At 37.7% G+C, this 17,578-nt stretch overlaps 3 protein-coding genes across 3 annotated transcripts; all 3 read right to left on the bottom strand.

Moving 5' to 3' along the window:
* Window positions 1-352: 352 nt before the first annotated feature.
* Window positions 353-4,165, bottom strand: MELLADRAFT_45123 (uncharacterized protein; the record flags this gene model as incomplete). Its single annotated transcript, XM_007415181.1, has 14 exons — window positions 353-693; window positions 795-968; window positions 1,080-1,209; window positions 1,332-1,721; window positions 1,791-1,868; window positions 1,969-2,149; window positions 2,249-2,643; window positions 2,720-2,813; window positions 2,884-3,110; window positions 3,197-3,344; window positions 3,420-3,587; window positions 3,660-3,742; window positions 3,808-3,890; window positions 3,970-4,165. The coding sequence occupies 14 exons, from the start codon at window positions 4,092-4,094 to the stop codon at window positions 687-689; spliced, it is 2,283 nt and encodes a 760-aa protein (XP_007415243.1).
* A 4,636-nt stretch (window positions 4,166-8,801) lies between these two features.
* On the bottom strand, window positions 8,802-9,782 carry MELLADRAFT_67042 (uncharacterized protein; the record flags this gene model as incomplete). Its single annotated transcript, XM_007415180.1, has 4 exons — window positions 8,802-9,079; window positions 9,152-9,264; window positions 9,334-9,544; window positions 9,608-9,782. 4 exons carry the CDS (start codon window positions 9,780-9,782, stop codon window positions 8,802-8,804), a joined length of 777 nt encoding a protein of 258 aa, XP_007415242.1.
* A 2,220-nt stretch (window positions 9,783-12,002) lies between these two features.
* Window positions 12,003-15,288, bottom strand: MELLADRAFT_79002 (uncharacterized protein; the record flags this gene model as incomplete). Its single annotated transcript, XM_007415179.1, has 14 exons — window positions 12,003-12,504; window positions 12,592-12,695; window positions 12,764-12,826; window positions 12,897-12,982; window positions 13,075-13,297; window positions 13,395-13,459; window positions 13,555-13,646; window positions 13,722-13,799; window positions 13,896-14,013; window positions 14,109-14,219; window positions 14,315-14,344; window positions 14,426-14,708; window positions 14,793-14,931; window positions 15,001-15,288. 14 exons carry the CDS (start codon window positions 15,279-15,281, stop codon window positions 12,378-12,380), a joined length of 1,800 nt encoding a protein of 599 aa, XP_007415241.1.
* Between the last annotated feature and the right edge of the window lie 2,290 nt (window positions 15,289-17,578).

The raw sequence follows: 17,578 nt of genomic DNA, 5'->3' as shown, positions 1-17,578 counted from the left end.
TGGATGTGTAGATATTTGAGTGATACATACTCTGAAGAAAAGTGACACAGGTATATAAGATGGTTGAGCTTTCTAACTTCATCTCTATTGTCTGCTGATCATATTCAAGAGGTTGAAAACTTTGTTAAATCATCCTAACAATCAACCCGTTTTACCACCACAAAGGCTTATCTTTACTCTGCAAGCTCAGTTAAGTTGACAAGTTGAGCTTGCTCTTAACGTACCCTTCAAACCTATTCAACAACTCCAAAGCAGTAATCAAACCCCTTATTAAAACCGCCTCATAAAACCACTCCAAACCATTTCTCCCTACTCATCAAATCCTCGTATGAAACAAATTCAAAAAAAAGATATATAAAATTTATTTCAAAAAAAAAAAAGAATCCACTTTTTACTTAAAATTTTCCAAAAATGAAAAAAAATAAAATGATCAATCGATTTTTTGTTTTTTCTACATTATTATTGTTTCAAACATATCAAATGAAAAAGAAATAAACCACTTTGAATACCACCACCACAACTCTTTCAACAAACACATCACATCACATCAGCTTATCTTTTCTTTTTGGTTTGGTTTCTCTTTCGTTTCTTTTCTTCTTCTCTTTTCGTTTCTTTTCTTCTTCGTTTCTTTTCATTTCTTTCTTTCTGACTTTTCTCTTTCGTCTCTTTTCTTTCGTTTTTTTTTTTCAAGCTCTACGAAAAAAGCAAACCCCCCAAACCCCCAATGTTCATTTTAATTTTTTTTTTCTCAAATCCTTAATTTTTTCTTTTTTTCTTTTGAACAAACAACTTACAAATATTCAAATACATCTCTTGATCCATCTTGTCTTTGAATATATTCCTTTTCAATTAATGTTTCAATCGCTTTCTTAATATCTCCAACTGCAGGTTTAAACCTTGAAGTTAATTGTGAAATCGATTCTTGAATTAAGGCTTGATGTTTCAATGTCTTTCTTGCTTTCATAATCCTAACAAAACAAAACAAAAAAGTTCGGTTGGATTTTGATTTCGTTATATTTTTTTTTCGGTAAATGAGTGATAAAAGAGAGAGAGACAAAAGAAAAGTGAGATCAAGTTACCTAACGATAACAGCTTGGATTAATAACTTTCGATCTTCATCTACTGTTTTTAATACATCTGCAGATTCCACTTTTTGTTCAGACTTGATCGGCATATTCAAATTCACTCTAATCTTCTTAGACTTAAAATCTACGCCAAAAAAACACACACGCAATCACATCAATCATCAATCGGTAAAAAAAAGTTCATCCCAAGAAAAAGAAAAGAAGAAGAAGAAGGAAAAAAACAACAGAATGAAAACGTAATCTGACCAAGATTTAAATCATACGAATCTTCATCTTCTGTTAAAACCTTTTGTTTCACAAGTAACTGTAAATTCGATTTCAAAGTGACAGGATCCAAAGTAGTAGCTTTTTCCAATTCACCAAACGTCAATGAATCACCTCCTACATTAAATTGTAATAAGACTGCAGCTTGATAACTCGAAACTGTAAAGGTATACTTCATCTTTGTATAAGTCGTTGATAATTCTAATCTTGATAAATGCCATAGCCATGTTAACTTTCTTCCACTATGTTTGTTTTGATAGTATCTAATAAATCGTTCATAGGTCGGTAAGATTTCAATGGGGATCGTTAGAGTCGTTGCAGGAGCTGATAGTGGCCATGATGAAGCGGTGAGAGTGAGAGCATGGAAATCGACTAGAACACGCGTGCTAAATGGATTAGAAAGCTCTTTCAGTGCATTTGGAGATCTGCTTAGTGACTCACGTGATAGATCATTAGCATCGTGCGTCTGTGTCATCTTTTCCTTGAACTGATCATTCAAATCTTTACACAATGACATGTCTGTAAAGCATCAAGGGAAATAAGTCAAATACGGGTTATTGTTGATGTGTTTAACAAGAGCAGAAAGGATATCGAGTTGAGAATAGTGATGACCATTTACCTGAAAACATTCGGGTCATCTTAGAGGTATATTCAACACCACATTCCTCTTTCAACCGACTGATCATATTAGCTTCAGCATCATCTGATGCTGATTGAGAATGTACCAATCTTTTCGCCAACATCTTTGAATAAAACTTTTGAAAAACGTCTTTATCTTCAACGTACTTGAACACCGTCATCTAAGTGTTATTTCAAGCCAAGAGGTTCAGATCAGAGGTTATGTCAAACTAAGCAAAGAGAGAGAGTCAGAGAGAGAGAGTAGAGGGAAAGTGACCAACAGTTTGAATGAGTGCAGCATCAAGATCAGCCTCTTCCCCAACCTTATTAGTCTTCCTTAAAAGTTGATCAGTATATTTCGCCAACAATTCAGGTGATTTCCCACTTGATTTTCCAGTGATCACATTCCGATTAACGAAATCTCTACAAGCTTTATCAAGTGCAGCACTAAAACCTGATTCAGATCTAAAGGATTTCTTAACTAAATCTAAATATTTAGAATGAACACTAAGGATCGCATCTACATATGCTTTAGGTTCTACTGCTTCTGGTTTCTCTCCTGCTACTCTTTCGATAGCCGCTAGACCACTTGCTTTGATGACTGCTTCAAATTGGAGGCGGAGGGGCTCAAGTCCCTCGTGGATCCTTGCTAATAATCCATACATCCTAGCGAGGTCTAATGAAATAAACAAATCATCAAGATGAGTTAGTGAGGAGATAGGAAGACGCGCATGAAAGAAGAGACGGCGTACCTTCTTCTTTTTCTTGATCAAGTAGTTTCTGAAATTCTTCTTGTAAGCTCACAGCCTGATCTTTGACCAGAACGGTCTCACAAGTAGTAACGAGCTATAACGATTGTAACAGAGAGAAGTGAATAAGCGCAAGAAATAAACCAAAAGAATTAAACACGACATACGACGCGACGTGAGCTTTGATGAAGATACATCTCAACCCGGTCCTCTTCTTCTTTTAATCTCATCTCTGCCTTTTGCATATACTCAGTGATCGAAGTCTTGGCGATGAACTGTGTAGATTCGGCATGATAAAAGTCTTTAGTAGCGGTTACGAATGGGTTTTCAAAACATTCTTTATAAACATCCAAGTTTTGTCGATTCGAATCACTTTCATCTAGACCAAGAGAAACTAAAGAATTCCGAAAAAAAAAATCCAAGATGAATTAAAGAAATCTGGTGGGATGAGAATATTGATAGGATACCGGAGAATCTTACCGAATGAATCAACTGCTCGTTTCACTAAGTTTGTATCAATTGCTTCTCCATTCCTTTGTTTGGTGATCAAGCTTAAGACAGCCTGAGTCAACTTGTTCTGTTTTTGTACATCTGAAAAGAAATGTTCTTTCCAATTAACGAGTGCAAGCTATACGAAAAAAAACAAAACCATAGGCTCAGGACTCGTTTGATTAGTGTATGAAAGGTGTGGGGAAAGACTGACTGTGTAAATTGGATGAACATTTTTCCTTCCTTCATCCTTTTCTCTCTTCACCCAATGTCGATTAAGGTAAGTAAACAAACGATGGACATAAGTAGCACCAGTAGTGAATCGATCCCATTCATCGGTATAGTATTTTAATAATGCTTCACCAGAGAATTCTTCTGATCCCTACGCGTTTGATGAAAAGATCAGATCAGCCAGGCAGGTTGAAAGATCAAAAGAAATGGATTGAAAACTTACTTCTTTGACTAATTTGACGTGTTCGAGAAAGTACAATTGTAGGCATCGATATAGATCGGATCCCATAAGATTTGCTCCACCGGCTAAATTAAAGTTTACATTAGGTGATATAGCAAAGAAGTGATAGTAGAGTAGAATATCAACTCACATCGACCACCTGAAGAGGATGATGCTAAAGCATCAGCACCAGAGCTATGAACTCTTGAAGAAGTACAATAATTATACGCGACACTGTTTTTCGAACAAGAAGAAAGGACGTTCAGTAGGCGTAACACTCAAAGACTTCAGTTAAGGAAAAGAAAATACTAACGTATAGAGTTGCATATATTTTTCAAAAGTCATTCCATCTCTTAAACGAGTCATGATATGATTTGTACCTTCTTTTAAAAAGTCCCATGTTTGTTGTAAATCACCTGGACTAGGTAGATTTGCCATTTGGATTTGATTTTGATGAGTAGATATTCAAGTCGATTTGTTTGATTGTTGATGATCGATTTCTTTATTAGTTTGATGATTTGTATGATATTTCTTTTTTGAGTTTGAATCTGATTTTCTTGTTTCCTTTGTTTGATTTGTTGTTGTTGTTCTTGTTGAGAAATGAGAAGTGTGTAGTTGTAGTTGAAGTTTGAAAATTTAGCTCGACTGGATCGACTTCAAAGAGAGTCTTGACATGAACTCTTCGACTCGTAACTGATCACTCAGTAATGTAACTTTGGTTCTTTTCTGTAAAGATTTCTAGTATTCCGATCTACAATCTCTTTCACAACTAGATTGTCTCAAAAAGGGAAACAAAGGAACTACTATGTAACAGCTTCGTCCCTCTGAATACTGCATGCAGGTTTTAGTACTTTCCCTTGATCCATTGCCCTTTAGGCTTTGGCTCCCATTGTTCATGAATTATCAAGTGAGTCATCTGGAATGTATTGTACGCAGTGGTTGATATCCGAAAAGCTACATAGCACTTTGAAACACAAAAGATTGAGTCATCGGGGCTATCAATGGACGAGGTAAGACGGGGCCATGCTCATGGCCAACTGCCCTGCAGGCTGCCTCGGATCTGGAACACACGTGACCGTAGATCTGCGGTTCAAGTCAAGCAGTTCTGGATGGGCCTGGATAACTTCAGTCACCAACTCAAAATGGTCGTATCCCCCGTGACTTTGGTTGACAATAGGATGGGGGGTTAGGCAGGGGGATCAAATGCTTGCTCAGCTCTGTAGAGGCCACAAGAAGTTTGAGTCTATGTGCTACTATATTACACTGTATTCCGAATGGGTGTGACAAAGGTGTTTATAGAGGGTCACCGCTTTCCTTTGGGTGTGCTCAAAGCATAAAGTTGATTACTAAACAAAGTCAGAGACACAAAAGCCTTTGCAAAAACACGACAAGACAATAGCCTCCAAAAAAAGAGAACAACTGAAAATCTAGAGTGTTAAGACTACGAGTCTGGGTCTTGATCAACGGAAGTGAGGACTTCAATAGGTCATCTGAGTTCTATTATGAGATTGTTGTATGAGGGAAAAGAGGACACTAGAACATGACGTAGATACAAGATACATTCTAATGTGTGACATATATGTGTTAGACCTTCCACAAGATGAGATCATAACATAGAGGCAAAAAACTCTTTGTCCTGATTAATAGATGTCTTCTCCTAAGGTCTAAACAATCCTATCATATTGTAACTTGTTTAGTTAGTATTTTATGCAATTCTGCAGTTATACACTTGACAAAAAGTCATGTAGCTATTTTTTATATGTTGGACATTGAGAAAAAATGAAAAAGTTCAAATCTCAGTTTTTGACTGGATCTAAACACAGCAAAGACTGTATTTTTTGGTCTTCAGTAGTAAACTTTGGAGTTTGATCTTCTTTAAGGTAGTAAAAACTTTACCTTTTTTTCTGGAGTCCAACATATAATGAATTCGTAGTAGTTGATTGAATTATCAACTTAGTGGAATATGTGAGAGGTCAGGGACCACTTGAGCAAGGGGAAGGAAGGTGCACTACCACTGCCAGCATTAAAGAGGTGCCCTGACCTAGGCTGTGAATCTCATTGAGAGTAGAATGGGTCATCAAATCATCTTGCACTGCAAAATTGAGCCATAAAGTGTATGCTACATATGTGCCAACATCTGAGTAAATCCTTAGCTATTATCTACATATAGTTCTGCTCAGTTATCTGCTCATCTGAATAAGCAAATCACATGTAATACATCCTGTAACTTTGTTCAGATTGAGACAAGCATTTTGAAACATTGACTACATACATCAGAATTGCTACTTGAGAAATATTCATGAAGCTGTGTAACAGTAAGAGAAGGGGAATCTGGTCCTTAAGACCCATATTCCCATCCGGGAAGCTCTTCAATGCTGGAATACTCCAAGAAGATGTGCAACAAAAATGGCACCACAACAAGCTCCCCCAATGAGCTTTGTCAAGCCTGAACTATCAGAGGTTTCCTCTGTTCACTGCAAACACTGTTCAACATCCCCAAGTGGGCAGAAAAAAATGATTGGGAGTACAATTTGTCATAAAATGATCTACCACTCCATACCTGAGCCATAACACCCACACTACATATGTGAAGCAGGCTGAGTGAATAGGTGGCTCTCATGTACACGTCCCCACGCCTAGGATTTGTAATCATTGGGTTTGCGACAGGCCCCGGCCCTGCCGCTGCAGAACTTGAATGATTACGTAAACCACTTAGAGGGGACTGTACATACAGTTCTGCTCAGCTTTATGCTCATCAGGATAAGGTTTTCATATGTAATACATGCTGTGACTTTTTTCAGATTGACAAAAGCATTCAAAAGATTGACTTCATACATTGACTCAAAGTTGGTGTAATCCCATCAACTCTATTACTACTGGGGTCGTGGTTTCGATGTATATTACATCATTTGGGATCCACTAACCATCCCCCTTAGTCAGGATGAGCCCCAAGACCCGCCAAATCAGGGATACCCGCGGGACAGCCCGTCGGGTCGGGGGGTTGTTCTGGCCTTCGAAGGGTCGCAGAACTGCAGGGATTGTTGGGCCCGGGGGTCTTTCTGAGAGTCAAAAGAAAGTGACTCTCCTTGGGGAACCCAAGGAAAAATCAAGCTGTGAAAAGCGGATAGATACATGCTTGGGAGAGGTTGTGCTCAGCGGTTTCTGCCGGAAATAACTGGGGACTCGGGGGTCCCCGTAATTTCCTGGGGGTCAGGGTATGGGAACCGGGCTTGACCTGTGAGCCAAAAAAAGCTTGGGGAATACCGGGGTCGGTCCTTGTTATGACTTTTGAAAAAAAGTTGGTGGGCCGGGCAGCCCAGTCCCCGCATTTGGGGGTCGGGGCTCATCCTGACCCCTTAGGATAGTGTAAGAATTCACTCTATCCCAAGGTACAGGGGGGGCTGCTGCTGAGCCTCCAGGTTTGGGTCCATGAGAAAAACTTCTCAGTTACCAAACCTGGAGCTTGTGACTTTGCCAGGGGGGAGGGTAGAAAATCTTTTATATTGATGAAATATAGAATTCAAACCTTTGAACGAGCTGAGATGTGCTGTTTGGAAGATGAGATGTCGTGCAGGAACTCGATTGGGAGAAAAAAGTTTTTTTCCAACACAGTTCTCTTCAGAACTGTCCACAAGTTTCCTTGCTATAAGCATATATTCTCATCTACACATATCCTTCCAGCTCATGGAGCTCTGCACCAAGTTGTACCTTGGTTGGTGCTCACACTCAACTGCATGTAACACCCTTTCTGTTACTAAGAAATAGCTTCAAGAATATTGCCTGAGCAGCTACAGAATTATATGTAGTAAATTTTTGGGACAAATTTTTCAAAGTCAAAAAAGTTACATGTGGTATGATATGTGCTTCATTTATTCAGATGGGAAAAAAACTGAGCAGACCTGTAGGTACATGATAGACAACTATTTACTTAGCTTGCTGCACATATGTAGTGTGGGTGTTATGGCTCAGGTGTGCAGTAATGGATCCTTCTATGACAAACTTTACTAGTAATCATTTTCCTCTTCCAACCTGGGGAAGTTGAATGATTTCCACAGTGATTCCTAGTTGTTGCAGTTTCTTTCTTTGTCCCAATTCAAAAAATTGTTCAGCAGAAAAATGACAAAAATATTCATTGTCTCTGTACTCTCAATTCAATTTATACATTTCATGCACCTGATACAGTTCTACTTTTCCCCGCTGGCTCATAGTTATCAAACCAGAACAAAGCCCACTCTGTGCCGCCATGTCTGTGCCCTTGCAGAGGGGATTATGACTAATTGTTGAATTCTGGTGTGAACACTTCAAGGATTATGTTTTGTCATGTAGTTTTTTGTATTTTTGCACTTCTTCACAAAAAATCCTCACTGCAGCCCCATATTATAATCACTCCAAGTAGCAAGGACAAAAGATTTGTCAGAGGATGTTTACAACATCACCTGAATTATGGGCTTTTTGGATCCTAAATTTGTGGGAGATGAAAATACACCCTGTACACCACTTTACAAGTGAGATATAAGGCTTGAACATTCACCTCAAGCAGTGCATGATGGCCACAGTTCTCCCAACTAAAACAGGTCAAAACACACATAGAAAATGTCTCTCAATGACTCTGACTGTGGGGTAAAGAGGGGTACATCAGTGAGGGAAGCAAGAAGTGTCAAAAAATACATAAGGATAATTAACCTCTGGAGTGTTCATGCCAGAATTCAACAACTAGTAATAAGCTCCTTGGAAAGCGCATGGACATGGCCGCACAGTGCAGAGAGAAATTTGTTAAGCTAATCAAATCAGTCATTTTTAAAATGATTTTTTCCCACCCTCACTTTCAGACAGAGGGTCAAGTTTTATGTGTTTTTCATTTTCCACCATTTTCCCTTATCACTATCTCACTGAAAAGAGTAGGGGGGACTCCAGTGGAGGGACTCAGCGCAAAGTGTTTTCACCCACAAGCATGCATCCAGTTTTTGAGAAAAGGCCCAATTTAGGGCACCATTGTGCTATTCAGGCCTCAGGGTAACATCAAGGGTGAATCAACCTGACCATTTTTCCTGCACCAAGACTGATTCCTCATGACAAACGCCACATAAAATCAAGTATGAGGTATATGAATCATAGATCTTACTATTGGATATTATTACAAGAAATTTACAAGTTTTGGTTCAAGGTACATTCTTTGTGGAATTCACTCAACACTCCCAGTGCAAACTCACACTGAGCTTTGTGTTCAGTCAGTTCAGAAAAGTATTGAAGAAATTGAGCAAGGACTGGAACTTTTTGATTGATAGAATATTCATCTATATGAATAAGAAATTTTCTCATGATATTGCTTGTTTCCTTATAATTAAACTTGACTAACTTTCCTATTGATCTTTCTAATGATGGTGTCTCTCCGAGTTTTTGCATCTTCAGGAATACACACATGTCTTTGAGTACAGGACAGTCATATCAGTATACTTGAAGTGATTTTGAGTTATTTACGTCCCAGAAGTACTCACAAGTTGACCAGAACTGAATGATCTTGATTTCATCCCATGATATTTCAGGTGGATCGATCTTCAAACCATAAGGTTGTATCTGAAATTGTGTTGACATGAAAGTATGTGAAGTGCTATTTTTTTCCACAATACAAGTCAGACATATGTTTGTGATTTGATCCCATCATCATGTGTCAACTCACAAGGGATCTTCTATGGACTTGATGTAATTCAAGATCACCTCTGATTGAGATATCAATGTCAATTGAACCCAACTCATGAAGACATTCTCAACTGGTGCAAAACTTTGTGGAAATCTGTGAACTTTTTCGATCAACTTTGTTTGAACAATTTGAGATTCCAAGACAAGTTGTAAAGTTGGATCAAATTTGATTTGAGTGTAAATGTTTTTATCTAGACTAGAATATCAGCTTTTATCAATTAACTTCTTGAAATTATACATTGATAATTACTTACGTGTTATCCAAAATGAAATGATATACTCTTGATATGTTAGAGACCAATTCCCTCTCAGTCTCACACCATTAGAACCAACTCTATTCTTCTTTGCTGAAGGCTTCATAAGATATCTTGGTTTTTTAATCATCTCAACTCCTAGATCAACTGGAATGAATATCTGAGGCTTAATCATCTGGTAGTCAACCAAGAATTTTTTTTGGTTATATTCTCTCACCTTTGTATGATTTGAAATGTTGCAATAGTGAGGTTGACATCACTTGAGAATATGACCCCTTATATTCTGAAATAATTTCTTGTAGACCATCAACTTCTGATCTTGATGAAAACAATGGGATGATCCACATGTATAAGTATACAAACCTCATCATGTATCTTGTGACTGTAGATCAAGCAATTCAGAACCAAGTAGTGGCAAGACAATCAATACTACTGAAGACAAACTGAATTAAAAAGTGTCTGAAAGATTGACACAGATAGATAAGTATGATATTAGAAGCTAATTGTGCAAGCCTTCCTCCTATCTGCTTATCTGATACAGAGTGCATGTTTACATTAGAAAATTCATGACTAGTCTTCAAGATAGTATTTGGAATTGAGATTAGATTGTTGATATTGTGTTTGAAGATGATGCAGATCGCATAGCTAACACGGTTGATAAAAAAACCTTAATCTATATTTAGAAGACTGTTTATTCAATTGTCAAACTCCATTCTCCCATCTTGAGCATAACATTGATGAAAAATGTTGCAAATAGCCTAGATAACTGATTCATAATTTCTTGGCTTGAAATGTGTGCCAAAGGGGGTGTGCGCAATACTGCATCAATATTGACCCACATGATATAATTCACCAATAGAAGTTATGTAGACATTTGAACCGTTGGCACTGTCTTTCAGTTCTGTATCAATGTCCATGCCAAATGAGTCCATGTGTATACCACTGAAGCAGCCTGAAAGAAGGTGTAGTTTGTTTTCAATGTAGGTTTGGTAGCCATCAAGGTGCAATCTGAGTGTGGTTATGATATCTCTGAGTTTGAGACCTGAGGATTTCAGGATGAAGGGGTTTGGGGTTGGTTCTATTACCCAGATCTCAAGCCCATCTGGATCAATCCACCTTAAGTTCTCCCCTGGCTTCAAAATTCAATAAGCTGCAAGACCCAATAAGATCAAAGATCACTACTTTTAGGTAACTTCAGGGGCTAGGGAAAGTAAACAAGCAAGTCAGGGGTAAAGCAATTTTTACACATGTATAGGGTGATGTTTCCTGAAATATTTGACAAACACTTGTTCATTAGCAAAAGAGACTTAGTTTGCACCATGTTTCAAGATTTTAAGTCCTACTCTTACCTGCAATGGGATAAAGATACATAGCCTAAAAGAAAGTAATCACAAAAATTCTTGCCTGCTAAACCACTTGATTTGGTGATTACAATGGTTGCTAATTAGTGTTTTTGAATCAATATTGAGAGAGTTTCTGTGTGATTTGTTTTATCCCTAACACAACACATCTCCCAGAGCCTGCAGAGCAAGCTCCTCAGGACATATGCAGTTCAACAGACTGAGTTAAGTTACATTCTCCCTTTTCAAAATTCTTTAGCATTTATCTTGCAGAATTTTTGCACCTTTGGAAGCAACATTTGAAACAAAATAAATCAAAGTTCCACACAGTATCACAAATCATGTTTGAAGTGCTATTCTATAGTCTTTCCTTAACCATGAAAGGTTGTATGATTGTGGAGAATCAAACTATCATATAGGTTACATTATTGTACAAAATGACAAGCATAAATATCCATAAGTGAAACTAGCATCACACTACATGGACACTAAGATTTGAGCAAGTATTGATTTAAATTGACCTGGCACTTTAAGTACATGAATACATCAGACTTAGAGCTAACAAGTATGATAAAATGTGTTATGTGCTGTGGCTTATGGAAAAGCTCTGGTGGAATTCTCAAGGAACTCTGACTGAATACACATCATGACTTCCATTTTTGGTTATTTCAGCAAAGTATTGAAGGAATTGAGCAAGAACTAGGTTATCCTGAGTGACATCCATGCCTTACACATGAATCAGATATTTCTCTATGATCTCACCTGTCTGCTTGAAATCTTCTTTCAGTAAAAATCCTGTGGTAGTGCGGAATGATGGCCTCTCAGCAAGTTTTTTCATCTTCAGGAATACATGCACATCTTTTAAAGGGGGAAACACATTTCAGAAGGAAGGGATCAATCTACAAGATTTTCAAACAGCTGATAAAAATTGCCTCTTACATGACTCCGGTGAATACCATGGGTCTTACCATGTGATTATATGATTCTCTCGAGCCATGCTCTAATACTTTCCAGCCAAGCTCAACTACATCAAGTAGTAAATCTCTCCTTTGTCAATCAAGACCAAATCAACATATCATGTTTTACAAAATACCAATATAAATCAATATATGAACAGAAATTTGTATTTGTCAAAGTTATATCAACATATATCAATCACAAGAAGAAAATTGGGTTCATCCTCTAATCAAATCTTTCAAAATGAAAAATATCAAAGACAAACCAAACTGATTATGCACAACAACAAATTTCACGATATACTTTCAAGCTTTCGAAAACGAGAACAAAACCCATCAAAACAACAAAAAACTACTCACACAAATCAATGAACAAAACACTTTGAATACAATCCTACAAACATTACCGTGCTTATATACTTCCAATTCTCCTTGGTTGATTTATACTCATCCAATGTTTGAATCTTCAATTTTTCAAACTTTACCAATCTTTTTCTTACAAAGTTCAGTTGCCATCTTTCTTAATTCAACCTTCATGATTTTTCCACTTGCAGTCAATGGAAATTCTTGATCTTCGACTTCCTCTTTCTTTCCCAAGAACCTGTAACATAAAAAATCATGGATATGATTTTGATCAGTTTCTATCATTAACCAAGTTCTGATTCTTCTTTAGGAACTAAAAATGTACCAAACCCATTTTGGCGAGTTTTGATGAGAAAGTCGAGTGGTGACTGCTTCACATATCTGTGATCGCTCCACTGGACCATTGCATTTCACAAACACTCCAACGGTCTTCAGAAAAGTACAATAAGCTCAATCAACATCCTGTTTGCACAGATAATAGTCAATAAACTACTCACTTCACCAAAGAAGTCATCGGGTACCCCCACAACTGCAGAATCCACAACACCTTCAATTTTGTTCTATACATATTATCAAAGAATTAGTCATGAGATCCATCAAAGACTGGAATGAATCAGAAAAGCAACATACAATACAATCCTCAATTTGTACCGGGTTTAAATTTTCACCACCTCTGATAATCATGTCTTTAGACCTACCAATAATGGAAAGGTACCCTAAAAGATTCAAAATCCAGCAATCAGTAACTAACCTCACAATTTCGCGTTCGGTCGTCATCTCTCAAGAATCAAAGGTCAAAATTACATACCTTCATCGTCAATCTTACCCAAATCTCCAGTCCTCATCCAAGTTTGTCCATCGGTTTCATCTTTATACATAGCTTTCTTTGTGGCTACTTCATCTTCCCAATATCCTTTTTGTAGTGCGTAACCTGAAACTACCAATTCGCCTGCTTCTCCACAATCAAGTGTGTTTCCATCTTGATCAAGAATCTTGGCACGTAGGTGTGGAAGGATTTTACCTACTGTTGTCTATATATACAGGTGATCCCATGTTGGTTGAGAATCAAAAACCTGGACTTTGGAAATTATGATCTTGAACTCTTATAAGGAAAACTAGCCTACTCACCATACGCTTAGGTGACTTATCATCATAAGAGGTCTGAAATGAGCAAGGTGATGTTTCAGTCATGCCTATGAATGAAGATGGATATCCAATGAGTTAAGAACAAGAATCGTTTTGTCAAAGTCTACCGTGACTTTCCGAACCAGAATAAAATGTGACTTACCATAAACAATCGTCATCTGTGTAAGATTCATGTGGCGTTCCAGTTCGGTTATCATCCCTTTTGGAACTGGCGAACCCGCTATGACGCCCGTCCTAAACAAAAGATCCATCAATCAGTTTATGCTATCAAAGTGGCATAAGATAATCAAAGGAGTATGATTAACTAACCGCAGTGAAGAAAGATCTAAAGGACCGATTTCTTTGAGGGCTTGTAATTCAGCAATGAACATCGTAGGAACTCCATGTCTATTGATCATTAAAGTAAGGTAAGAACGTTAGGATTCGAACGGTTCTCAAGGTAAAGCAAACCAAATTGAACCTGGTTTTCGAAAAATGACTCACACGGCTGTACATTTTTCAGAAGCGATAGCCCTAAGCGTTGCATGAGCATCGAATCCTTCACTTGGATATACTACCCTCGCACCATGAATCCAAGAACTAAGGTTTCCGATCACTAAACCTAATGACCGAAATTCACAAAGGTAAACCAAACAAAAAAGGTCAACAAAAGGTCAAGAAACTTCAAGATGCTGATTCATTGAAATAAAAACCTACCAAAACAATGAAAGAGAGGAGGAACATTACAAACCCGATCTTCAGGCTGAAGGTTCATTCTTTCTCCCATCTGGACAGCATTATTCAATATATTGTGATGAGTGAGAGCCGCTGTTCAGAATAGTAGAGCATGATCATCAGGACAAGTTTGATAAACGGTATCATGACAAAAATCGGATTCGAAGGGAAATGAATCAAAAGCTGACCTGCTTTAGGTAGACCAGTTGTACCACTAGCTAAGAGGAAGTGAAACCGGATTTTATTAGCATATAGTTCACTAGTCAAAGAACTCTTCAAAACCATCCCAAGAAACTCACTGAATTGCAGATTGATGACGTCATCAGGTAAAAGAGTCTCATCGATCCGATTGACTCGGTTTGATTCCTTCACAAGCACTTCACGATAATCCAAACCACCTCTAAGCTGAGAAATAACAGAATCAATCGATCTACCTTTCTTTCCATATTCATTATCGATCAAAACTATTGACTTTAAATGTGGTAAAGTTTGGGTATCTTCAAGTTGAATTGATTTTAAAATTGCTAATGTATCTTGACGACGAATTGAAGGGGTACAAAATAAAACCTTGCATTGAACTTTCTGTGAAATGAACAAAATCTGATTAGTGATGAGAAACCAAAAAAAAGACATCAAATATCAAGAATTTTCATTTGGATCGCATACATTGAGTGCATTTTTCAATTCGAGTGGTTGATACGCTGGATTGATAGTTGTTAAGATCGCTCCTATTTCTGCAGTCGCCCATTGTAAAGTCGCATAAGCACTATTATTTTGTGAATAGATTCCAACTCGATCGCCTTTTCTATAATCAATCAAACCCGAGATTAATTTTCGATTTCATCAATCAAGATTAAGACTAAGAAAGACCAACCGAACACCAAGTTTCAAAAGACCATTAGCGAGTCGATGAATTTGATCATCAAACTCCGAAAAAGTCCATTTGATAGTTTGATTTGAACTTGCTGGATTCGAGGTAGTTGGTTCATGTTTGGAGATTAATGCGACTCTTGAATGATATTTTGGTAATAAACCATTTAACCAATAGTTTGATAAAGTTTTGGATATCAGTAAGGGGGTGATTGAGCCTGTTAATTGAGAACTCGACTTTTTGATTGTCGAAGTGTTGATAGATTTCGAGATTGAACTGAGCATTTTTGCGTGTAAATCAAAGGAAGACTAAAGGTATTATGTAGTGTCGAATGCACAAAGCTCTAAAGTTTGAGCCCAATTTGCTCGAGTTTGCGGGAAAACCTGCACGGAATTGGACAAGCTTTTTGGAATCGAGAGTAAAGTATCTTCAAATCTTCTAATTGATATTTTGTTAATTTTGAACTTTTTGCAAAATTAGTCTGATAGAAGCTTGAGAAAAGATTTGCAATATTTTGACCAATTAGAACTCAAATCTTATTAGATGAGGGTTTATATATGTAGGGAAAAATCAGAAAGATTGAGTTTCCTCGATTGGAGATTCGAGAATGTGTACACCACGCGGCGAGAAGGGTGACGGCAGTGTCAGAACAAGCATGTGTCCTCATGTATCCGCACGATGCGGACGCGAGAGTCATAAGTATAATGATAGAAGTTCATTCGTCGTTCGCCCGATCCCATACACACCCGAGCCGTTCTCAAAAGGGTCATTCTGACGTGACCAAGAAACCAAGAAAGTAGCCCCGCGGTGTGTCAATTCATAAAGTTTGAGAAAACAACAAAAGTTCCAAGGGAGACAAAGCTAGACAAAGCCTGCTGTCTGACAAAGCTCTACAAAGCCTGCTGGGAATGTGGCTCGTAGAAACCGCGCCGGTTGAAAAACCGGCGCAAGAGGTAGTCGCGAGTCTGATGTAAGCCCCTCTTCAAGGGCGCGGCAAACACGCTTGTGAGGGGCTTAGTTAAGCTTAACTCTCCCTGCTCTCAGCTGTTCTCAGAGGACACTTGAGATTTGGCCTCAATACAGGCTTCAACTTCACCAAGATTTTTTTTGAAATCCTGACCCAAACTTGGCCAAATCCGGCTTAAAAAACTTCAGTGAGAAACCCTACGGACTGGTCCCTTTAACTTGTTCCTGGTGGAATCTAAGCCAGGCCACCATGCATGCTAAGCCCGTTTCGGATGTCCGTATATCATGTATTACCTCTTGATTCAAGATATCCCTACCTTTCATTTGAAAATACACACAAAGATGAAAGACATCAATGATGAAGTGAAGAGTTCATCGTTCAATTCAAGATGCTTAATGATCTTATCAAAGATGAGTCCTTTTCGTTGCATTTGGTGCAAGTATCAAGAATCCGTGATGTTTGTGACGAGGGACGTCTTGATATTTTACCTTGACTACCTACATATGTGAAGAAGAAAAGTTTCGTTATCCAGCCAAAATCCACATCCTTTAGACAAAAAACCAAAATTATTATTTGAATATTCTTGAGAATCAAATAAGTATAACGACAAACAGTGTTTTGTTTTATCTTGCTCAAAGGTTTTACAATCAGAATGAAAAACAAGAAGTATCTTAAGTTATCTCATTGAAATGAAAAAGAAACAAAGTTTTTACAATCAAAATAAAAAACAAGAGCTACTGATGCTACTTGAAAGTTATCCAATTGAAATGAAAAAGACAAAGGATTTAATGTTGAAACTTTTAAGATCAGAAGGAAAACAAGGTGTTATTGTCAAGTCAATTTTATTAACGACTGATAGTTTGCTTCTCAGTGACTTGTGATCATAGTGATTGAAAACAACATTTTTCTTAGAGTGCCAAAAACTGAAACCAATAAGATGCAAGAAAAGGAAATGATCAATAACAGCTAAAGTCAGATTTCCATCAAGTCACTTTCATCTTCATTAGGCATTGGGCAAAATTTTTGCTGGATTTTTTATTTTTTTGGCCAACCAGTGGTGTGCCTCACAAAGCAAGTCAAAGATTGCCAAAGAGAGTTGGACCAAGTTTCACAGACATTGAGGCTGTGACTGTTGCTTCGCCGGGTTACCTTTTTGGTTTTAATTTTAATTTGCCTTGGTCTGATGACCGCTTAATTCTTGTCTTTGAACTTCCCGCTCTTCAACTCGGGCGTTTTGTTCTCAATCGACTTTTCTCAGGTTTGTAGTGACTTTTGATGATTGTCTTTCATCATTTCTGTTTGCCATGCCAGTGTAGATTTGAAACAGAGGACCCGGTGCAAGGCATATGTGAAAATCTGTGAAATCTTTGATAGGCTTCCTTTGTGGTGTGATTAGGGCTTGTGGCTTTCACAGATCGAGCAAGGATACTCTACGCCACATAAAATTTCAGAAAACTTTTTGCAAAGCAAAACAAGAAATATTTGGCTTGCTATGCTTTGGGTGGCTTTGATATCGTGTCAGCCATGGCTTATCAGGATTCCGAGAAATCTGAACTACATTTGAATTGGTTCCAGCAACCAAAAATCAAAAAAAAATCAAAAACCTCGCCCAAT

Source organism: Melampsora larici-populina (assembly GCF_000204055.1).
Source record: "Melampsora larici-populina 98AG31 unplaced genomic scaffold MELLAscaffold_49, whole genome shotgun sequence".
In the NCBI taxonomy this organism is placed as follows: domain Eukaryota; kingdom Fungi; phylum Basidiomycota; class Pucciniomycetes; order Pucciniales; family Melampsoraceae; genus Melampsora; species Melampsora laricis-populina.
Note: the sequence above shows the minus strand (reverse complement) of the source record. Positions and strands in the feature narration are given on the sequence as shown.